Here is a 24,285-nt window from a genome sequence, read left to right on the forward strand (position 1 = left end):
GCACGTCACCTGATTGATTCCATGGATATATAAAGTTAATACCATATTTCCAGAACATTCTCCATGGAGATAGGTAAGTTTTAATGCCAAACTGTGCAAGTGTATAACATTTCCATGGAAACGAGTGTGAGGCCTTCCTCCAGCCCCTATAATTCATGTTTGTGGAGATGCAAGCCTGCTCACAGTAAGGTACACATTTTTCAGTGCAATTAAAACAATCAAAAATACATTTAAACACATTTTTTTATTTATGTCTATTTTTGGCAAATAAGTTACCGTACATGTTGTGGCTTTAACCTTTTTAACTTGTATACATAAACATATTTTGGATTTCCAAATTTTGCTTATGATTTACTAATCTTATTTGTAAGGACTAATACTATGTAGTAATGCATTTTGGTAAAAAAAAAAAAAAATAGTGCTCTGCTGTTTGACTCTTTGACAATAAGGTTTTTCTGCAGCAAGAATATACAGACACCTTTATTGTACAAGAGTCACGAGAAGCTTTAAATTATCACTAGCGGAGCCTTGACATTTTAAAAACAGAAGGTCTAGAAGTTTGTCAGTTTGTTGGACAATTAATTTGATTACGTTAAAATTGATAACCTCAATAATGTCTGCTTGCAAGTGTTCAAATAAAATAACACATTCTTTTAATAAAATAGAACTACATGTGAATTAACTTGGAAATGTAAACGCTACATTTGTTTTGTTTTTTAAATTGCCACAAGGCACTTCAGAATCTCCTTTAACTGTTAAAAAAAAATCTATATAATAAAAATATCTGCTATACCATCAGATCTGTATAAGCTGATACAACCCTTTATCAGTCACAATTTTGTCAGTGGCCACTTGTTTGAGATCTTCATATGCCAGATGTGAATATCATATGGATTTGTAGAGAAAAATTAAGTACAAAGTACATTAAGTATAAAGCCCAATACAGCCTATGTTGGAGATAATCCAAAGGATAGTTTTAGTAGTCGAGTCTGTGGTTGTGTTCCTTTTGAGTTCTCATTTTGGGGCCATCCCACTCTCCAGGTGTCTCATAAGTATTGGTGTCCGAGTACTTGGTCCACTGGCCAGAGGCATACGGGGCTTGGTTTGATGAAAAAGGGCCATCTCCTCTGCCTCTTTGGATGTAAGAAGAGCTGGACCCCCACACAGAGTTAGGTGGGAGGGTTCTACTCTCCGCCCTGGGAAGTGGTCCTCGCCACTGGTAATTTGCTTGAGGTGGACTCCAGCGATAAGCGCCGAAATGTGTGGCAGCCATGGGGAAGGTAGGTAATGGCAGTAGGCCTGTTCCACCAGGAGGGGGCAGTAAGCCTGATCGACCACCGCTAGGTAATGGTAGTAGGCCAGATGCTAAAGGCGATGGCAAGACCAAATGCTTTTTGCTACTTGGGCCCCCAGCCCGGTGGTACTTCCTCTTTCTTCTGAAAAATCATATGGAGAAAAATAAAATGCATCAACAATAGTTATTTTTCTGATTCTCCTTTTAAGTAGGACACATTACCAACCATTATGGCTGGTGCTCACCTATACCCTGGCCTTTCCTCCATGTTGTCGAAGTTTGCTTCAGAAACTGCTGAACAATGTGTGGAACTGCCTTTAACTAGCTCCTGCTTACATTCCTCAATGCCTTCATTACTGTAAACGAAGGAATTTTATATCTATATCATTACACCCACAAATATACAGATATGTTAGACAGACGGATAGATGGATAGACAAATAGAATTGTATGTCACCCCCTCTTGAGTCCTGACAGCAGATCATCTAAATAGTTCTGTCTCTCTATGGCATGGCCTCTGGAAGAATTAAACACTGTGGATAGGATTGACAGAATGAGAGTGATGACTTAAAACTTGTATGCAAGGTATTACCAAGTATTATAGCTCACATTCAATGGCCTCACGAGGATCCAATCCATCCACATCTATTAGATATCTACAGATGAGATAACCAGTGCGATTCACACCATGGGTGCAGTGGACTCCAATCAATTTGTCTAGTACAGAAAACTATTGTTATGAACATCTCCATTGGGTGTAGAGATTTAAACTGGGCACACTTACCATTATCTGCATTTTCACATAGAAAACAGTGAACTGCACGCTTAAAACTCAGAATTGTTGACTCACTGGGAATTTCATGTCCAGCTGTGAAGATCTTGACATACTGCAGGGACTCTGGGATATCCTGTAACATCACAGTTCGTCTTACTTCTACAAGAGAATGGAAGTATCTAAAGCTTGGCGGTATGCCTTTACCTCTGGTGTGTAATAGCGTGTAGTGTTCGTCAGATCAATTATGAAACCAAGTTCCTGATTGTCCCTTTTGACAGTGTCAAGCAGATCCAAAGGGCCAAAAACATCAGAACTTGCAAGTCTGCGGGTTAAATCCTGAAATATTTACATTATAATTTGAGAAAATATGACCACAAACACGTTATAATGGAAAAAAATACATTCTTGAGCGACATTTGTCTCACCAATTTTAGTGGCACTTTAAAAGCAATAAAACGAGATCCTGGGAGGCGTTTCCCCACAGCTTGATAATCTAACCACCTAAACAATAATTGAATATGTTACATATGGCTGCGTTTATTACTGTTTAGAAGACCTCAGACATACTCATCCGTACTCTACCTGTCGGGAATGCCGTTTCTCCTGTGTCCTCGTGACATTTTCAAACACTTTCGTGAAACGGACAAACTGAACTAACCACGTGCACTAAGAGCGGCCAATCTTCTCAATATGAAGCTCGTCATCTTTACACGGACATGCAACAGGCGAACATGAGGATAAACTTAGGTTTATCAGGCCGTCCCGATTTGGAAATATTCCACGGAGCTATTTCATGGAAAACGAAACTTAAAGTCGGTGAAACTCATCTCAGAGACAGACAGACGCGACTGTTGTTGTTGTCGCGTAGATGACGTATGAAAACCTTCTTCGGCGAAGCGTGAATATTTCAAACAGGTCTATAGCGCCATCTGGTGACACAAATCCGTAAATAGAAATCTGGGTCTTTCTCTTTTGGGATGACTTTAAACTTTTCACATCATGAGGAGGTCATAGGGTTTGCCACATGGTAGAAGTAGAATGTGGAGTCACTTATTAAGGTCGTGTTTTCTAACCTCCCTACATGCTCCGCTCTCTTTTTCACTTAAAGATAGCATAGCACGTAGGCAGGTTATAACATGCTCCCTTATTCACTATAAAATAGCATTTTATAACCTGCCTACATGCTGTGCTATCACATGATACCAAAGAGCAGCTGATACCTCCCTCTTCTTTGATTTACACCAAGTACTTTATGGATTCACATCATGAATCTATGAATATACTGGCCTCATCCTTTTCCCACAGTGCCAATTACAGTGGGATTTTAGATTACAACACTATAAACTACAACTCTTGTGTTATGCGTCTGTGTGTCACCTGCTTCACTTCATAGTGCTTTGTCTTGAACGTTCCACTGTATAACATTAAACATATTAATAAGTGTTTTTACTGAAAAAAAATGGGTTTGCCACTCTCCTTATCTGATGGCGTCACCTGTTTTTCCTCAATTAAGATAGTTGCCCAATGCTATATTGTGGAACATTTCAACCAAATTAATAACATCCCCATGGAGACTAGCAGGGACAGGCCTTTTATCAAAAGTTAAATAGTGCACCTTTAACAAACACCATAAAACACACAAGAACCCAAAAGACTCCAATAATGATTGTGTAAATATCAGGAAATACAAAGTAGATGCTTCTGAACGTGAATTTTAGAGCAATACAGGATCTGACTATTAAGTTATGATTCTTCTAAATATTTGTCATAAATTGTATAACGTCCCATCAGTCTATCGTGAGTCTCTTTTCATTAAAGGGCTGCTTTATTATGCAGTCACAGGGCCTAAAAGTATTGATACACGTTTGCAGGTAGTCAACATAGCACATATAAACATATATAGTATGTACAAATAACTTAAATATGTAAGCACAAGTATCATATAACAGTTCATTTTAAGTATTTGTCTAACTGATTGATGGCATACTGTCACTGACATTTTCAGTGCTAATCATTGCACTTGCTGACAGTCCCAAAACACCAGTGTCTTTCCCAGCTTCTGCAAAGGGGTAAACCTCTCTGGTCATGCGAGACAGTAGACAGGGCATTTGTCTCTTCCCACTGAAGTCACGACCTTTGGCCTGAAAGGTGTAGGCAACTCTATGGCACAAGCGGGTCATCAGGCGGGTCAGCTCCATATTTCGGTTGCCATCTTCTTCCAGCAGTTTGCAAAATGTTTGGAGAAATACTGATCCACATGGGTGCGTGAAAGCAGCGTAACCTAAGGGTAACAGAGTGTTAGGGATACTCACAAAAGCACATAATAGAAGAGATATGTTGTGAAAGGCTTTACCTGGCGCAGTGGCGTACATGACAGCTGTGTCTATGGGCACCAATAGGTCAAGTGAAAAGTTTTCTTCTGCACCATCTACTGAGTCAACTTCAACACCATCATCAAGACCACCTCCACGACAAGCCTGAAAACAGAAAGACAAAGGTCAATTAAGTATAATATGCCATATACTGGACCAAACTTGAGTGAAGAATCTTCCATTTAATATATTCATTCCATTGTTTAAGTGCATTTCAATTTGAACTATCAAAACAATTAAAATGTTTCAATCATTTCAATATTTTTTGTTTTACAGGCTGTGATATTAGTATTGCCACAATGCTAACATTTTGACAATAAGGCAAAGGCAATGCCATAATATCAAAATACACTTTTTATACTACAGAATGTAATTTAACACAAAAAGAGCCATTTATTTAATATTATCAAGATCGAATTTTGTTCCATTTATGGGACTTTTCAGAAGCAGCTCTGGTTTCAGTATTGATTAGTGTCGGGGTATTGATTTTACAATCTTATATGACATTGTGTACCTGTATAAAGAATAGCTTGGCTGTGTTCTCCATGCACTCGTTGTCAAAGTATGTGAAGATCTGAGACAGTCTGACAGGTTTTCCATCTGCTCCAAAGACACAGCCGTCCTCGCCGTGAGATGACAGCACAGCTATAAAACAGTCTTTCACAGGCCGCTTGCTCTCTGCAAATCCACAAAAGTAAAGTAATATAATAATAGAACATATGCTGCAGAAAGAACTGTGTGCAAACTTGTAACAGGAATTAGAGTTTCCAAGTTACAGTCAAACAACCACTTCATTTTACACATCTATCTTAAGCTATAACAGGTATTTTATCAACTTTATAATTACAATATATTTTGATATACAAACTCACTCATGAAAACATGCACATTTTATTTACAGTTACAGTATTTGGGGGTTGTCCTCCAAGCAAATATTACATAAGATGTTTGTATCTTACAAGTAGCAATTCATCTTGATGAGATAAGCCCTTTGCTCGGGGGTCATCAATAATTAATCAGTTTATTTCAGTGATTCAATTAAAAAACAAAATCACAAATTTTACATTGAACTTTCATTATTCATTAAGAATAAACTGTTTTAGATTTCATAGCAGTTTTCTGTAGTACCTTTCATGAAGAGTTGGTAGATCTCCTCAGAGTTCAGGTCTGTGTGGATGTCCACTTTGAAGCCCAGTTTGCTGAGAGCTCGGTGGAGTTTTTTCTGATCTTTCCTCACTCCAGGCCTCCGGTTCAGGTTCACCCCATATTCAAAGCGTCCCACAGACATTATCAGAGCCCTGTTACACAATCCTTTATGCAGCGGCATGCTTCAGTCTACAGGTAAGAACAAGGTGCAGTCTGGCTTTTGCTGCCAGATGTATATATACACGCACACACACCGGTAAGCAGCTCTTACCATTTATGGACTTCCTGCCATGATGTGGTGCAATTTTTATTGTACTTGTACTGAGATAAGACGTCTGGCAGGTGACTTCAAGAAGTTAAAGGTTTTCCTGTAAAGGAAATTTTCGGAAGGCCTTGTAGCATGAACTCAGAACAGAAAAAAAATTAAAAAGACATACTCCTTGCATCATATGTGGTTTCAAAAAGAGGTGGTAAGCATACATAAGTGAAAGGCTTTTAACAGGGAGTCCTGACTTTTTCACAGGATGAGGATCCTGTGAAAACCCCACAATTTAAAAAAATTCAGTTTCAGCTTAGCACATGTCTATCAGATCATCCGTCCTCCTTACATTTACTAAAAAAATCTAGGCATGGTTTGAAATTTGATTTTCATGAACAGGGCTTGTTCCTACTAATTAGAGTACACCAGACAGCAGAGGCCAAAACTACAGAGCTTCACATAGCATGAGTGTCTCTAAAGTACAATGTTTGCACTGAATAGTTAAATGCACCTGAGTTCAGCTCTAGGAGTGGAGAGACTGAGACACGAGTGTTACGTTAGTTGGTACCATATACTGAAGACAAATGACAAACATTGAACATGGACAGCTTACGAATGGCCATTCAAAAAGGTAACAATTATATAAACAGTCAATAAGTTCAGCAAGAGTGCGCAGTTACGAATATCCGTAGGATAAGTTCAGCAAGTGGCACCCAAATGTCCTTTCAACGCAACAGTTCAGTTCTACAGTGCTGTGAAAAAGTAATTGCCCCTTTAGCGATTTCTTTTTCTGCTCCTTTGTCACTCTTGGTCATTTCAGATCAAGCTAACTTAGATATCAAAGATAACTCACAAGTAAACACAAAATGCAGTTTTAATTGATTTCATTGATTAAAGGGGGAAAAAGCCATCTGAACCTACATGGCCCATGTGAAAAGTAATTCCCCCTTAACCCAATAACTGGTTGAACCACCCTTAGCAGCAACAACGGCAGTCAAGCATTTGCGATAACTGACAATGAGTCTTTCACAGCGCTGTGGAGGAATTTTGGCCCACTCTTTGCAGAATTGTTTAAAATCAGCCACATTGGAGGGTTTCTACGCATGAACTGCCTTTTTAAGGTCATGCCACTGCATCTCTATTGGGTTCAGGTCTGGACTTGACTAGGCCACTCCAAATCTTACATTTTGTTTATTGTTTTTTTTAAGCCATTCAGCGGTGGACTTGGTGGTATGCTTTGGATCACTGTTCTGCTACAGAACCCAAGTGCGCTTCAGCTTTAGGTCACAAACTGATGGCCGGACCTTCTCCTTCTGGATTTGTTGGTAGAGAGCAGAGTTCATGGTTCCTTCAATCACAGCAAGTTGTCTGGGTCCTGAAGCAACAACGCAGCCCCAAAACATGACACTACCACCACCATGTTTTACTGTTGGCATGATGTTCTTTTCTATCAAATGCTGTGTTCATTTTACACCAGATGTAACGGCATGCACTCCATCCAAACCATCCATGGGATCATCAAGATGTTGTTTGGCAAAAGTGAGATGAGCCTTTATGTTCATTTTTGTCAGCCATAGCTTTCGCTTTGGAACTCTGCCATCCATGCCATTTTTGCCTAGTTTTTCATATGGTTGAGTCATGAACACTGACGTTTACTGAGGCAAGTGAGGCCTGCAGTTGTTTAGATGTTGTTCTGGGTTCCTTCGTGACCTCTTGGATCAGTCGTCGCTGTGCTCTTGGAGTAATTTTTGTTGGCCGGCCACTCCTGGGAAGGTTCACCACTGTACCAAACTTCCTCCATTTGTGGATAATGGCTCTCACCGTGGTTCGTTGGAGACCCAAAGATTTAGAAATGGCTTTGTAACCCTTTCCAGTCTTAGACATGTCAATTACTTTTCTTTTTATCTGCTCCTGAATTTCTTTGGATCGTGGCATGATGTCTTGGGTTCAATGTGGCCTACTTCACCTTGTCAGACAGATTCTATTTAAGTGATTTCTTGATTTGAATTTCATAGCCACACCCAGGCCTGATTGCTGCCAGACATTTCAAAGTAAGAAATCAGGAAGGAGGCAAATACTTTTTTCACAGCACTGTACAGTTTGCATCAGCCCAGGTTTCCAGCGGAATAGTCCAGTGTAGGGAGAGAGTGGGTGAAATGAATGAGTGAGGCCACACTTTCTGCTAGTAAAGGAGCAAACAGAACAGTCCAACCAGAGAGCAGGAGGATCGGAGCACCCAGCTCGGGGAGGATGCTCGGAGAGGCTTCAGTGTTGTTGTAGGTAAGGTCATCATCAAAAAAACCTGAGCCGAATTTTTTTTTAAAAGGAACAGGACCAGTGTAAGGGCTCTGTGTGCACAAAAGAATCTGAATCTAGTCAACAAAGACTAAGTTCCATATTGTACAATAAATAATAAATGCTAATATTAGCTAAATTTCATGAATGACGTTAGCAATGTTACCCATACCTCAAGTATTAAATGAAGTATTAAGTCTCGGTGGATAATACTGATACACAACTGTATAGCATGGGTATTGTAACTTTGGTACCATTAGTTTACTGTCACTTCAATGCACTTTAAACACCTGTAGTACATATCAAACTGTTCAAGAAGCACTCACATTAATTGAACTTAATTCAGTCAAATTAATTTGGAAAAAAACGCGTATGAAAGTCAGATGCTAACCGCTGCATACCAACAAATGTAAGGGGCTAGGCTAATACTCGGTTTAAACGACACTGCAAAGCGCTAGCGCGACCAGCCCAGTATTTTATCGGTTGCAATGCTCTTTTGAGAGTAAGTCAGCGACAGTAGTAGCATTGTCTTAAAGTATGTCGATTAAAAGTTCGTGCCGCTACCGGATTATATTACATGTTCATTGGTCGCGCTTAGTCACGTGACCGAGTGACGTAGTCACGCAGACAACAAGCAAAAGCGCAATCACGCAAGGATATCTAAAATACTATTAAGGGCGAGAAATAATTACGTTTTTTCACCCGGGTTACACGTTATTTTAATAGATGCCACTCACTTCATCACCAAGTCTTGCGTCACTCGTGTTTTTACCCAAACTGATATGCTGATAATGTCGTTTCTTGACGTTGTTGTCATGTTCCCAAGGCTTTCTGGGAGTTCCTGGTTCTTTGGAAAGTCACATTTTTTTATGCAATAATAAAATAGGCTATTATATAATGTTTACACCTGCAAAGTCAAAATGTTTTTTGTTTTGTTTTTTTCCCCCATGAAATGTTGTCGCCTATTTAAAAATATTTTGAAGCAGAGGGTCACAGGCCAGTGGTCGCTACAGGGCATTTGCCCCCAGCCATTGTGCACTGTGCCTGAGACATACTACTACATGTATGAATATGCTCAGTATGTCTCTGGCACAGTACACACTTAATGTAGCTCAGTAGAGTTAGCCTACATACAGAAACTAAACAAAAGCTGTTCCAGTTCCAGTGTAGTCAGCCTGTAGTCACTCCTCCATTCAGATAGATATAAGACAGTGTCCACCAGCAATGTGACCAGAACTGAAGAAGCGGATTGGATGAGCAGCGAAACGTCTTCGCTCCTACAACTTTTTGTTCGGTTGACAGATTTTACTTTTGGCCTTTACTTTCAGCCCATGTCGGTACAGTACTTGTTTCACTGAATAATGACACACTGACCAGCTTCAGCCATCATCTTCATAAGGTCCTTTGCTTTTGTCTTTGGGTTGATAATCACATTTGGACCATCTCTGGGACACAGAACCCCTTCCTGAACTTCCTGAGTGCTATGATGGCTGGTGTTTATACTTGCGTATAATTGTTTTAACAGATGAACATGGCACCTTCACGCATCTGGAAAATGCACCAAAGAAGAGCCAGACGTATGAAAGTCTGCAATTCTCTTCCTGATATCTTGGCTGATTTCTTCTGATCCATCCACAGGTGTCTTTAATGAACTCAAATGTTGTCAATAAACTTCAGAAGCTTCCAAAGACATGACATCCTCATCTGGGTTTACCCAAATTGTTTAAATAATGAAGAAAGCAGTTAAAATTTGCATTTAAAAATCCTTCTCTCATAATTCTAGCATTTAGCAAACAGAAATAATTATGGCAATCCTATTTGACCTAAAACAGGAAGCGTTTAGCCTGATTTCATGTCAGACAATTGAGAAAATGTGCCTTTTTATATAGTGTATGTAAACTTTGATTTCAGCTGTGTTGAGTAACAGTAGCTTATCTAGACAAAGTCTGCACATATCTGCAGATTTGAAACTTTATAACCATATTTTTTTGTATTATTTTACCAGTTTGTATTATAAATGATACACTCAATATTCAAATTGTTTCATCTTCAAAACATTCACAATGTCTGTTCTGTGCCGATCTCTAGCATGGACATTATTTTGGTCTTACTTGTACGTGATTTGTTACAAGAGTTCCTTGAATATGTTTAGAAATGCCAACTCATTTGATGATTATAAAGACAATATACATTTTTGTTTCCCCATGATTACATTTGTTAGTTTTTGTTGCACTTCCTTAATTGACATTATTTTTAGTGAAAAAACATACAACCTGTTAGTCCAATGGATGAATATGACAGCTTGCTGTTAAGAAACTGTAAGAATCACATCCAAATACATCAGGGGCCTTGCTTCTTTCAAATAATTTGTATTATGAAGGGAAAAAAACTTGAAAAACATTCTTACATTGACATAACTGAGTGAATATTAAAAGGAACCATTTCTATAAAACAGGAACATACCATTGAACAAAAGTCAGCTCTACCCAGTGAAAAATACATGTCAAACAACTGTGCCACAAAACATTTGATCAGAAACAGAACGAATGAGGAAAAAACAACAACAAAAGACTGAACCATATAAAGTTTATAAAGAAAGGTTAGAAGTCAAATATTGACCATTATTTGTTATTTTTATACTAATATAAAATGTGAGCTTCTATAAAAACATTTTAAAAGAAAGCATATGTACAGCGTTCTGGAGAGGTACAAATAGAGTCCATTTTTATATGATTGTTACTTTTCAGAGTTCTTTAAAAGGCCTCACAGCGGATTGGCCCGTCTCAGAGACAAAGGCTGTGTCTGAGGTAAGGCTGAGTGGTGAATGGCAGATTTGGGTGGGATGAGGAAGGGCTGGGAGAGGAGAGTAGGGGTGGTGCTCCTGGAAGTGGCCCTTTGGGGGGGAGAGGGGGCCTGGAATGGGGAAAGAGAGGGTTCAGAGGTGGACGAAGGTGTGGATGGTCTGGTGGTCCCGCTGGTCCTCAGAGGTTGTGTACTGCTTGTGTGGCTGTGAGATCGGGGAGGTTTGGTAGTGAGGGACAGGGGCTGTAGCTGCTCAGCATACGGAGAGGCGTGTGTGCTGTACGAGCTGTAGGAGAGGATGTGCTCTGTGTGGGTGGGGGCTGGAGCAGCGGGGGAGGCCAGGGCTGTGGTGGGAGTGGCTGGAGAGTCCAGGGAGGAGGCGGGGCTTGCCTGGGACAGGTGAGTGTGCGTCAGGTGAGAGATAGCGTGTGACTGTGTGTGGTGTGTGCGGTTGTGGGCGTGTCCCAGAGCACCCTGCGAGACTGATTGGTGAGGCTGGGCCATAGGGCTCAGGGTTTCCTCGGAATCGCTAGGTCCACATGGCCTTTTGGGCTGCGGGGAGAAATCTTCTGCAGAACCAGCTGAGGGCACTGTAAAAGACAGCACACATATGGATCAAACTCACCAATATATCCGCCATCACTTTGAATCCACAATGAATCATACAACATGGACTTACCTTCAATTTGGGTTTCACTCTTTGCTCTCTTACGCTTTTTTCTTTTACCCTGTAAAAACAAATATCAATGAGCACAATGATGCCACATTATATTGAGTTTCATTGCATCCCCAACAGACAGTAATAGGTCTGTAGTCAACTACAGAAATTCTTGGTTGACTAAAGACATATCATGCTGATTAATTAGTAGACTAAAAAGAGTATCTGTATTAATATTACATATCTGTATGTATCTGACCCAAACTGCATTCACACGACCACAACTGCATGGGAGTTCATGGGGGGGGGGGGGGGTACTATATTAATATGTATAATGTAGATTAACTCCCACATCATCCAGCATTCTCCCATTTGTTGTAGTCCCAAGTAAATCCTTATAATCTAAATAAAATGATTAGTCGACCAATACAGATTTTGGTCAACTAAGACAACATCGACTTAAGGATTACAGTCCACAGTAATAACATAGTTTTTTAAAAAAAGAACGTACATAGTTGTCTCTGGCTGACCAGCCTGGGTACAGTTTTGAGTGAATCAGCCTTTCCTTACGTGCCATTTCATAGTATTTAGATTGTTCTTCTTTAGACAAGGAGTGCCACTGTAAAAACAACTAAATGTTAGGATGTGCAAACCATATTGTGAATTTTAAAGACAATTGCAAATAACAACCCACTGAATGACTGATTAAAATGACTCACCCTCTGTCCAAGTATCTGATTGATGGTGGCACTCTCCTTCACTTGGCACTGAGCCACCACTTTGGGCCTTTCGTCCCTCATGTACAACATAAAAGCATTGAGTGGCTTTTTAATATGAGGCTTCTTCTCATCTTCCTTTTCTGTCTGGGGCTCAACTACAGGTTTCCTGTAAAATAAATAAATACAAAAATTAGTCATTTGTTCTGTTCATTAATAATTAAGTGTTAAAAAAACAATGTGCACCCTGGCTGGCTGCAGACTCCGGGCTCCTGCTTCACTGTTGGGACGATGGCCGGGTGCGGGATGGACGACTGTGGTGTAGGGACCAAACGTGGAGGAAAGCTGCCAGACACCAGACTGCAAAAAGACACAAGTTACAACCATGTCATATGAGAGCACATGAAAATTAAACAAGGAACCAGACAAACTTACCCTGACATAGAGGCATTCATAGCAAGGGCCGCTGGTGAGAAACCACCTGCTCCAAGAGGATACATGGGCTGCCCAGGCCTAAAGTATAAGTCAGAAATGAATATAAAATGGATATAGCAGTTATTGTTTGAAAAATAAGATTATTTTACTTACAGCCATCCAAGAGGGTGTGGGATCTGAGCCATTCCACCTGGTGACATTGGGTAACATGGTGTTCGTGAAAGTCCTGCCAAAATAGAAGTGAAAGTAAGAATAACTGCAATCATTTTAGAGGCTGATTATTGCATTTCCTGAGGATGGTCCTTACCTGCATCAGGAGAGAAGCCGGGGGAGGCCCTCTGAGGGGAGAAGGCCTCGGGGCTATAGGAGAGCAGTGGATGCAGATGTGGCATATGGGGATGTTGCACGACAGGTACATTATTTGACTGCACGGGACACACACAAATATCATTACAGTAGTCATGTTTGTCCAGCAGGTGGCAGGTTAAGACAGTTAATACAAGGAACGTCATACAGCAATACTCATTTTATCTGATCAATCTGAAATTTAAGGTCAATAAACCCATAATCAGAAATATTTATATTGTATATTCAAAAAGGTCTCTAGCTCAACTGCAGTTTCTGAACAGTGGTTCTTACCAGGTGAGTGGGAGTTGCAGAGTCTCTTATCGTGGCTCTTCCAGGAACATCAAGCAAAGGCCACTGGAACGGCAGATACTGCAGAGATAATGACAACAGTCAATCCTGTATCTACTTTCTGCGTTTGTCAACATTTTTAAACAACTCAAGAGGTTTTTAGGGTATCGTCTATAGGCCTTGAAGGTCCAGCAGCTGAGGCCAATATTTTGGGGTCACCAACAGATTAAAAAGGAAATAACTTCTGCATTTGTCTAGCAAATCTTGCTATAATATTTTTATTATTCTATTTGACTTATGTAAAGCGGTGCACTTGATGTGCATGAAAAAAAACGTTGGTCACTTATTATTAGTTGGACAGGGATTGTACATTTAATTTCTGAATGTGTGGATGTGGCCATATGAAATGACACAGAGGTACAAGTCACACACGTATCAGCACAGATCAATTCCACATAACAATGTGCAGTCTGCTAAGCTTCAGTCATGTTTACATTCTTTGTAAAGATTGCTTAGATAAACACTGATGATCATGGCTCATATCTGTGTTGTCTTAAAGTTGAAAACGTTTGCAATAAAATTAGAGCAGCATTTATTATTAGGTTTGGAGACATGTTTGCTTGCTCAGACTGTGTGTACATTATAGTGAGTCAGACAAAGGACAGAGTTCCACCAGAAGACCGTGCCCCACCTCCATACCTCACACATACACACATGCACACGCGCACACACATGCACACGTACACAGAGGGGCCGAGCCTGCCAAAAAACACCAGGGTCTTACTGTTGACCAAGCTGTCTGGAGCAGGGAACCCCCACCTCAGCACAAAAGTTCTTTAAAAAGGGTCTTTGGTGCTCGTTCAACTGTGAGTGACGTCAAAAGACTTTAGCCTTTGACCCTGGACAAGAGGAGAGATGGACAGCTCTGTGCCCCTAAAATATGTTCTCCAGGGCGCCCCGTGTCAATATTTTACCCTCTGGTATTCTGTTCTTGATACATTACTAAACAGATTATAAAGCCACTGAGAGACCATAGCATTATAATGACAAATGGTTAGTCAAGTTTTCAGCAGACAGACCGGGGGAGGGTTCACCATCTTAAACCACACTCATGTTTGCTGTGGTTGTTAATTCTTTTTTACAATAGATTACATAAGACAATTTGGCTCATTCAAGAGCCAAGCAAAGTCTCAACAATAACAGGCAGCTTTCTGAGTTATTTATGTGTTTATAGTCAAAGTCTGTCAACATTGTTTTATTGTCAACAATGCTCATATTTTTGAAAGCCCACAAAAGCACTGCCTGAGATGGAATTGATATTGTAAAATCTGTTATTTTAAATTCAGTCCACTTTATAGTTACATTATAATTACTTTTAACAAAAGCGCATTTGGATTCCGTGTTGATTCCTCCATTTTGTTGACCTTCTACTTTTGCACAAAAGACACATGTTACCAGCCACTAACTATATAACAAATGATTCAAATCATAACAAACACAAACTGCATCCATCCCATTATTGGGAAAAACACTGAAACACAGAAACTCATGCTACAAGTCCAACTTTTTGTATCTTACGGAGAGACACACCACAAAGAAGCGCACGTCGCTGCTACACAGTGCAGCCCCCACCTCCACAGGCCTGAGGAAGCTCTGGCTGAGTGCTAACTGAATCCAGCTGTTGAAAATACCAGGCGAATCAATGTACACAGTCACACACACACACCAGCACAATCACAGTCTATTACTGAGGGAAGCATAAAATCAGTGTGTGACTGGAGGGAAAGTTATTAGGCTCACTGCTGCTTACAAAACACTCCACTGAGCACAGAGTTAGCTGCAAGACAAAGAACGAAGGCCACCACATACTATGTCTATTCAGTCTGACAATTCACTTTAATTTACTTTGGAACTAACTGGTCCTTGGTCCTGGTGTTGTCACGATACATAAGTTTGAAGCTCAAATCTGAAGAGTTCAGTGATAGATATCCAACTATTTAAAGGTGATTTTTTTATCATTACAGTAAGCGTTTTGATACTATACATATCAATTTGTATCTGGGTATCAATCTGACAATCTTTTCTGTTCTTGTCAGAGCTAGTCAGTCTGGTAATAAGCCTCTCATATGCTTCTATAACTTTTTTACAAAATTTACAACATTTTAGCAAACATCTGATTTCCTGTCAGAAACCACAAAGTAAGATCCATCTAAAGTAAGGATGCACTGATCCAATACTGATATCAGATACTGGCGCTAACACTGAAAAATTTGCTCAATCAAATCAGCTCCCAAATATAAGTTCAGTCAATATCCTGAGTGGACATATACGCTGATGACTATTTACTGGTGGTTTATTTTTATTTTAAGGAAATGCTGTTTTCAGTCTGTGCACTGGTTTAAGTTGAAATTGGATATCAGCAGATGCTTAAAGCTACAGTATCGAAATCAGAAATTAAGCTGGATCATGCATCTGAAAGTGACAGAACAGTAACAGAATTGACAAAGTTGTGAAAAACCTTTGGTTGTTAGTACTAGAACAAGAAAACAGGATATTTAGACACAATATAAAACACAATAATCTAATCTCTAGGTTTAAGTTTTGGAGAACTTTTCAGGTGATCTTGTTATTTCTCAAACCATTATGGTGCTGTGAAATGTTTTACTGAAAAGAAAATGTGCACCCAGTGGAGAATTAGTTCCTCCTGCCACATGACTAAAATCCCAACATAGTTTGGAGCAAATCTAACCCAATCTTTGTCCGGGATCCTGCCTACAGACAAACATAAGGAATGAAGTTCAAACAGTATGCATTGTGTATGTTGAGACCTGTTTTTTTAGACAGGGTCATCCTCTGGGTAATTTTAGACTCTGGAGACAATGTCAAGTAAACAGAGATATTGTGGGATTGTTCAGCTTTGCGGCAAAAAATACTTCTTGTTTAGAAAATAAAGATTTTTTTTTATTTTTTGGGAAAATAAAGCAGATATAAGCCCACATGATCTAGAGCAGGACCCACCCCACACACACATACCAGATAGCTTATCTCCTCAGCCAGTCAGCTATTCACTGCTAGTCAGGTGTGAGCTACTAGGCGCTTAATAACACCTATACAAAATAACAAACTTATAAAACCAAAAGGCTACAGTATACTTGTCTTTAGTAATTTAGCTATTAAATCTATGAACAACCTGAAGGATGAGAGACAGCATAAAAATGCTACGATTAATATGCCAAATTTAATGGGTGAACCTCTGAATGGATGACAATAGGAATCAGTTTTCTCTACACATACTGCATTTGGGAATCTGACGGGCTTTAGTTTTATAAGTGTAGAGGGACATGGACAGTCAAAATAGGCAGATGGGTTGATTGGTTGATAAGACTATGCTACCACTTCCTGCTCTGGCTAGAAGAGTACAGTAAACAGCCTGTATTATGGCTCAGGTAGCGCCAACTAACGATAGCTTGTTTACCTTGACTCGCCTTCAGACTGGCAGACGCATCTCCTCCTCCTCTCTCCCTCTTATAAACACACCTAACACACACACGGGGATAGCTGAAAAGTACACAAAGTCTCCATTGTGCAAAGAGAAACGCAAGGGAGGGCCTGCACAGGAGAGGAAAAGGAGGAATCGCAGTGTTGTCTCAAGGCAACATGCAGTCTGGGCTCACGCTGGTCACAGACAAACAGAAGAGGTAGTCAGATGCCAGTGGCAGCGTGTTAAGCATAATGAGATGTAACGATCCCCCTGCTGGAGCCATGCATTAGGACCATTCAGCTCTTAATGACAACAATAAGCAGCTAACACAAGGGGAGGGCCATACAAAGCTGAGGAATGCAGGTGTTTGTGTGAGTGGCCCACGCTCTGTGTGTTTAGCCCACATGTGTGTCTGGGCTAAATCCACAGAGGAAAGAACTCTCAAAGCAAAACAGAACCACAAATGAGTGTCAATGAACAACAATCACTGCCATTTCAACAGCTACATGTCTCTCATAACATCCTTCAACAAATCATAATTCACCAAAATGACTGGGTCAGAACACATGGTTACTAAACACCATAATCATTCAAATATATTGTGCATTTACTCTTAGCTCTGCAAAACCTAAGTCATGCAAAGTTTGGAAATACTTAGCTGTGTCAACACACCATTTTAGATTAGTGTCCATGAGAGTTACAGGATTATACCCGCAACTAACATCCATATATAATCTGAGCTGTCATAAAACTCAAGGAAATGGGAAATTGGGCAAACTCTGTCAAGCCTGCTGGCTACAGCAGCTAATCTGCAGCTCCTGAAGTTTGGAGTGTAGCTGTGATGTGAGGTTATTCCCGCTGCAGGCAGGCAGCTCCACTAGGAGACTCTGTCCAGGCCTGTCTAACCCTGTACCATCACAATCCACTTTATCATAACAGGCCGCTGCCTGGGCTCACTGCCATCTCCTCAGTCATACACACACCCACAAACTAAATGCATGCGCACAAGAGAAAAAAGGTTTCAAGAAGACAATGAAGAAGCAAAGGTATCCGGGTCTCACTTTGCAAAACAATACACCTGCAAAGTAAAGCAGTGTGATGGTACATAGGGTAAACTGAGGTGGAACGATTTAATCTATATGATTTAGGCACTTCATAGACTATTCAAAAAGTGAACAAAAAATAAATACAAATGCTGGTGTGGGAATGGTTACAGTGGAGATATATGCTTACTGGTCGTGCACTTGGTGTGAGGGCTCCATAGGGGCTGCAGAGGTCTGGTATCATAAAAAATGGATAGCCAGCATATGGGGAAGGCTGGAACAAACTCCCATCCTGTCTCCTCAGTGCTGTAAAAAAATGTTGAGAAACTTTATTTGTACAGTCGAGGCGGAAACATGAGTGGCACAAATAACTCTGAGGGACAAACGATAACACCATTTCCACAAGTGTGCTCAGTGTTTATTACCTTCTTGAAATAGTTGACTTTGTCTAGCTCTACTCTCCAAATCGTGTCTGGGCTTTGGGCGTCTGTCTGCCTGCTGAGAAACCACACATACAGTAATGTAAACAAAGCCTGAGGATCCGATAGTGCAGGAGAATATTTTATCCACAAGTTGCAGGGGGTAAAAGTTTTTTGTTGTTTTTTTTCACTTTTTACCTCTGAATCTGAGCTGCTGTTTGTCTCCGATTCATTCACTAAAGAAGACTTGACATCGTCCAAGTCCCGTTCTGAAGACACGTTTCTCTTTTCTTCTTGTTCACCCTCGTCTTTAAAGGCAATAAGTTCATCACTTGCTCCCAGATCATCCCCGTCTGCTCCGTTCATCTGCGGCATGTTTGGACGCTAGCTGGACTGGCTAATCTGACTTCCACCGAGTTTTACGCAACACTTTGTGAAACAAACCAATCGTCAAACCGACTGGGTGAAAACGTGTGTGTGATAAATTGTTAGTCTTACAACATGATGACAAATGTTCGTGTTAATGCACTAACTTTCTTGTTATTGTGTACGTTAAAAAACACTAGCTAACAGGCTAAGCTAGATGCTACCTGCGCGTCCTCTGCTTTCTGATGTGCGGCGACGCTAAATCCATTAAATGAGATTTTGCCTTGAAATGTGTAAGTATGACACTGAAATATCAATGTAGTGATATCAAAGAGAACGGATTACCAAATAATCCAGAAGAAAACCCGTGCTGGTAAAAACAAAAAAGCGGAGTAGTAGTGTGCGTCTGCACTCGGGAAAAAGTTTTCTTGCGCACAGTTAGTCTAGTCCGGTGGGAATAGCAGAGGCCCTGTTTGCCTTGTTGTTTGATTCTTGCATCGTCCTTCCAGTTTAAAGTCACACGTAAAGCCCGCATACGATGTTTAAAGTGTCCATTTCCGCGTGATACATTCCTTGTGGTGGATTTTTGATTGCCTGTCCGTAATATGGAGGCGTGGGAAAGCAGTATGCTGCTGGATGTTTCTCAAGTGGAGTGGAAGGAAAAGACTGGCGATGGTTGTCGGTCTGCGCGGGGCGGGGGCTCAGTGCTAAGGAAAAGACGGGAGAGTCTTTACAGATCCAGGAACAGTTGTGCAGCACGTTTTCACAAGGCCAGCCCCAACTACACTGATCTTTAAACAGGCACAACAGGTTTCCTTTCTGTGCAAAGCAGACACAAAGACCAGGGAGGAAGGAGCTGGTCAAGAAAAAGAAGAGTTTTCCAACTTAAAGGAGCAGATGACAGACTTTCTTGGCCCTGTTATTTGTGAGGAAAAAGATAATTGAAAAAATGAACGCTGTCATAAAGCCATGGCCTGTACTGGTGCCAAAAACCGTTCCCTTTACTCCCATTTCTGACTAGACTCAGACACAGAGTCAACTTGAGTATGACTACTAAAACTCAGTAATAAGATCATTCTCACATGACTTTGCTGTTCTAGCCGAGGAGCACAATAAAGGCCAGTCACAGGTCAAAGCCGTGACCAGCTGTAACGATGCAAGGAAACATGTGTTATGTCTATCAATGCATGATTTTACATTACACTGCATTGTGGTAACTTATGCAACAATAGGACAGCCATGTACCAATAAACACTAGGAAGTCTGAACTATATATTTAGATTGTGACCTAAACAACTTTGTCCCTTAATGTGTAGTATATAATGTGTAGAAATTAATTCAGTATTCACTTGAGTATTTTAATGTTACGACACCTTTGCCATTTTTTTACAGGATGTAGCATGGTAAATAACTCCATTAGGTAAGCCTAAAATGTAACCACATCTGGATTCAGGGTGCAGCCTACCTTCTCCAGTTTCATTTCTAATATAGCAGGCAGGAAAAGAGGCCTTTAACTGAATGTGAGTCAGTCTGTTTCAGTGAATGGTTTTGTAGTACTGATATAAAATAACTTAACTTATGAGAACTTTACAGTCTTGTTATTCAGAGATAGCCACTTGACTGTTGTGGAAAAAGTGCAATATGTTGTTGAGACGTAACTAGTGAGCAGCCCTGACACATACACAGCAGCTGGGCATATCAGTGTTGAGGGGATTACACTGAGCCCCAGTCTTTGGCTCAGGGCCAGTGAGAGCAGCTCATTTTGCCTGGAGCAGAACTGGGAAAAGTGAAGAAGCACAGGGGTGTCACCATAGTACTGTGCAACTGCAGCTCTTCAGTCTGGGCTCCATATTGCGCACACACCGTGACAAAAGCTTGCTTGTGTGTCTATGTACCACATTTGTTCATGGGAGAGTGCGGAGATGTGAGCGTGTTGGTATAAATTAAATCCCTCTTTTGTTTCCTGAAAAGCCAACTGGATGGTATGAATGTGTCAGTGATTTTACAGTGTAGAGACCACTCAGTGCACTCCAAACATTGTGACAAAGGGTCAGTGATGCAATAAGTTACTTTACATGAGGAAGAACTTGTGAGTGAATAAAAAATATGTGCAATTTATGTGCAAATGTAAAATTTCCAAACAGTCAAAGGACATATACATATGCAAGTCAGTAAATAACAAGGCCAGGTGAGTAGAAAGGTAATGAAAAGAGACCCATTAATGGGCAAACAAAGAGAAATGCAAAAGTGCCTCTGACTGTAGAAGAAAGCACACAGAGTTGCACCGAAGGGGGTTGTGAGGTAATGGATCCTAATTACCACCAGGCTGCTCTCCACAGGGGACACAATTGAGTTGCAAGAGGTAGCATTATGTGTATGTTTATATACCAATAAATTTTTACACCCAAATTAGAAAAATGCATTCATCTTTAGTGTTAATGAATGTTAAATGCCCTAGGAAATAAATTACCATAGTGAAATATATAGAAAAAACAGAAGTGAAGCAAATATGAAAAGGTTAAATGTTATGAAATACTGATGAGGGAAGTGAATACAGTATCAGACTACATAAAATGTTATATCTAACTAACTCTAAACATATTAACATACAATACATTGGTCAGGTCTTTATTCTGCACTCTTCTGTTTTAATGTTAATTTTATGATTATTTGTGATTATTTATGTTTTGATTTGTGTGATTTTAATGTCCTTCTTATTCTGTAAAGCACTTTGAATTACTTTGTGTACGAATTGTGCTATACAAATAAACTTGCTTTGCCTTACTCTGAAAAATGTTATATTATGTTGTATCAAAAATGCACCAAATAATGCAAATAATAATCATGACTTCTGATAAAGTCTGGAGTTTTTGTTGTTCTTGCTTTTAGCCTCCAACACTTGTTGTAATGGAAGATCTATTTTGTTTGGTGTGTGATTGTTTGTTCTGTGTTTTTAGAATGACTGTGTTGTTTTCTCACCCACACCATTACAGCAGTGAGGAAATGAGACATTGTAAACTCTGACTTTAAAACATATAGCCCAACCCACAAGTCCCTCATCCCTGTAAGGAACTTTCACACACCTTTAAAATGTGCACTCATGATCATGGCGTCCCTCCTCTTTTGTCTCCTGTTAAAAGTCCAACTGAGCTTTGACCGTACAGTATGTTTCTGTAAATGTCTCTGTAGTGATGTCATGGGCAGCTGTAGAATAAGGTTATTGCTTTAGGACAGCTGCTGTCTGATTGAGCCCCAATGTGCACCTGGATTTTAAACCTCTTTCAAAATGTCCACCACTCAAAGAAGATTGGAGAAACTTCTCTGCATTTGTAGGGAGACTGGAATGTAAGTGTGTGTGAGTGTGTGTGTGTGGGTGTGTGTGTGTGTGCAAATGTGCACATCTCTGGAGCTATCTGGTGAGTGGCAGGGAGGCCAGAGTGTGAAGGGAAATGTTAATGATACCTGTGACAGCTCGAGCAGATAAGCAGGAGAGGGAGGGTGTGTGACACACAGTGAATAGTCAGGGTGGGAGGAAGGGAGGTGGGGGAGTTTGGCCTAAAGGGTAATTTGCTCTTGAGCTTGAGTCTATCAATCTCCCATTCATTTACTAATAGGATCATTATTATCTGCTGGACCACCTAACTGTGTGTGTGTTTGCATGTGCTATATGAAGCCAAAACACAGTGTAATTAAATTGTTGTCAACAAGATAGTAGGGCTGGGAAATTAGATTAACACTTGGAAGGACAAGGACAAAAATACAAAGTCTGAAAGTCAACATGATTTTTGACCCAATTTTGTCCCAGCTTGGCTGTGACTGCCCTAGGCCAGAGTTAATCACGAGAGCACTTAGGTGTCATCAGGCAGTGTACTTGTTGGGCAGGTTGCTAATATTTGGTCCCCTGGCCAGAAAGTCACCTGGGGTAAAACCAGATCCATGTGCTAATTGGTCTTTATTAATAAACTGGCCCAATTGGGGGGAAAAGCCAGGCTTGATGTATATGTAACATGAAAAGAGTAAAGATAAGGTTGTCAGCTGTGACCTAAACCAGTGAAGTTTCTATAAATACCCAAAGCAGTATCTTAGGTTGAAGGCTTGCAGATAAGACATTAATACAAATTTGGAAATGAAAAGGTTTTGAAAGTCCCCTTTGTTTGCTATATTTGCTCAGCCAAAATTTACAGTGGTTTCCATCCATCCATTTTCTTCCGCTCATCCGGGGCCGGGTCGCGGGCAGTGGTTTACATTTTCTTATTTTTGTTAAATGACCTCAAGTTGTGCAGTCTGCAATATGCTCAAGCCATAAACAGTAGCTTTATTTTTAAACAATCCTGCATCTACAAAGTGTTTAGGTTTTCCAGAAAACCCTGATTAATGATTATTTTTTTACCCATCAAACTTATAAATCAACAAATTAAATGAAAAGAAAAATAACCATCACTTTTGGAGAGCAAATTCAAAAGTCATCATGTATATTTAATACCTGGATGACTGAGGGATTTACACAGACATGTACTTTTTATCACTCAACAATCACTATGCTTTGGAAATTGAAAATTGTTAGTCTTATGTTTCTTTCTAAGGCAACTGATAGTCTCGCCCACGCAAAAAAAAAAAAAAAAAAAAAAAAAAAAAATCCAGAAACTCCAATACAGGAGTAATATTATTCCTAATTTACAGCACAAGAAAGCACTGGGTGTATAGTGTGTCTGCCATGAGGAAAAGCCCCTGGTGACATCAATTCATCCATCACATGAGAAACAAAAGGGAACACAAACCAGAGAGGGATGCCAGGAGAAGAAATTCCCCCAAATTCAACCACAAGGAGCCAGAGCTGGATTGAAGTGAATGTATGACTGTGGGCCCTTTGTGAATGAAATAAAACTAAATGTAGCCTATATTACACATGAATCTCTCGTCGGGTCAATGGGGCACTCACATGTTACTGTTTGAATTAACCAGGACACTGTGCTGACCCCCCCATAGTCTCATATTCTTCCCATTGTACTATCATAAACATTTACTCCTTAAAATGTTAGTATAGGCTACAGTTGACACGTACTCAGCACATAGTGTTTATATGATATGATGGCACGCTCATTACTCACGGGAAGTGTATAAAGGTGAGTATAATGACGTCATGAAGTGCTACAGTTCAGGTAAATCACGAGTTGGTGATGAGTAGTTTCTTCCTTATGTACATAAAAAGAGATTTACCTCCCCCTAGTGGTTACAAGTGGTTCTTAAGATTGACATATTTCACTGCGATCATTTTTGAGCATTTTTATTATTATTATTATTTTTATTTGATTGTAGAAATACAGGTAAAATATGTAAAATGTGCTATATTATTTTTCTATACATTTTCCAGCTGATGATGACTAATTCAGATACACTAACATAGGATTATAAGTTTAGTTCAAATAGAGGCATGCATGGAATTCTGCTGTGTCAAGTGGCTAGTAAGTGTTTTAATACTCCCAGCATTTGGATCACTCTCACTGGTTTGCATGACCCTACTAGTTGAATGAATTTAGACTAGCCCAATGCTGAGTCATAAGTTCAAAAATGCTGTTTATCAGGTTTAG

General features: G+C 40.1%; 3 protein-coding genes across 3 annotated transcripts; all 3 read right to left on the bottom strand.

Annotated features, from left to right (window-relative positions):
- Positions 1-225: 225 nt before the first annotated feature.
- dusp11 (dual specificity phosphatase 11 (RNA/RNP complex 1-interacting)) lies at positions 226-2,939 on the bottom strand. Its single transcript, XM_033990390.2, has 8 exons — positions 2,652-2,939; positions 2,495-2,570; positions 2,274-2,405; positions 2,079-2,202; positions 1,904-2,011; positions 1,752-1,827; positions 1,540-1,650; positions 226-1,436 (listed from the first exon to the last, which is right to left on the bottom strand). Exons 1-8 carry the CDS (start codon positions 2,687-2,689, stop codon positions 977-979), a joined length of 1,125 nt encoding a protein of 374 aa, XP_033846281.1. The 5' UTR covers positions 2,690-2,939; the 3' UTR covers positions 226-976.
- A 712-nt stretch (positions 2,940-3,651) lies between these two features.
- Positions 3,652-5,774, bottom strand: LOC117392007 (caspase-7-like). Its single transcript, XM_033989980.2, has 4 exons — positions 5,570-5,774; positions 4,956-5,119; positions 4,423-4,546; positions 3,652-4,350 (listed from the first exon to the last, which is right to left on the bottom strand). Exons 1-4 carry the CDS (start codon positions 5,766-5,768, stop codon positions 4,037-4,039), a joined length of 801 nt encoding a protein of 266 aa, XP_033845871.1. The 5' UTR covers positions 5,769-5,774; the 3' UTR covers positions 3,652-4,036.
- Positions 5,775-10,494: 4,720 nt separating this feature from the next.
- On the bottom strand, positions 10,495-19,538 carry tcf7l1a (transcription factor 7 like 1a). The gene is made up of 12 exons (XM_033989840.2): positions 18,530-19,538; positions 18,338-18,410; positions 18,103-18,218; positions 13,392-13,469; positions 13,060-13,177; positions 12,906-12,978; positions 12,753-12,830; positions 12,564-12,677; positions 12,321-12,486; positions 12,113-12,220; positions 11,623-11,671; positions 10,495-11,533 (listed from the first exon to the last, which is right to left on the bottom strand). The coding sequence occupies exons 1-12, from the start codon at positions 18,704-18,706 to the stop codon at positions 10,905-10,907; spliced, it is 1,779 nt and encodes a 592-aa protein (XP_033845731.1). The 5' UTR covers positions 18,707-19,538; the 3' UTR covers positions 10,495-10,904.
- Positions 19,539-24,285: the final 4,747 nt, after the last annotated feature.

The sequence above is a fragment of the Periophthalmus magnuspinnatus genome, chromosome 23 (assembly GCF_009829125.3).
Source record: "Periophthalmus magnuspinnatus isolate fPerMag1 chromosome 23, fPerMag1.2.pri, whole genome shotgun sequence".
Taxonomy (NCBI): domain Eukaryota; kingdom Metazoa; phylum Chordata; class Actinopteri; order Gobiiformes; family Gobiidae; genus Periophthalmus; species Periophthalmus magnuspinnatus.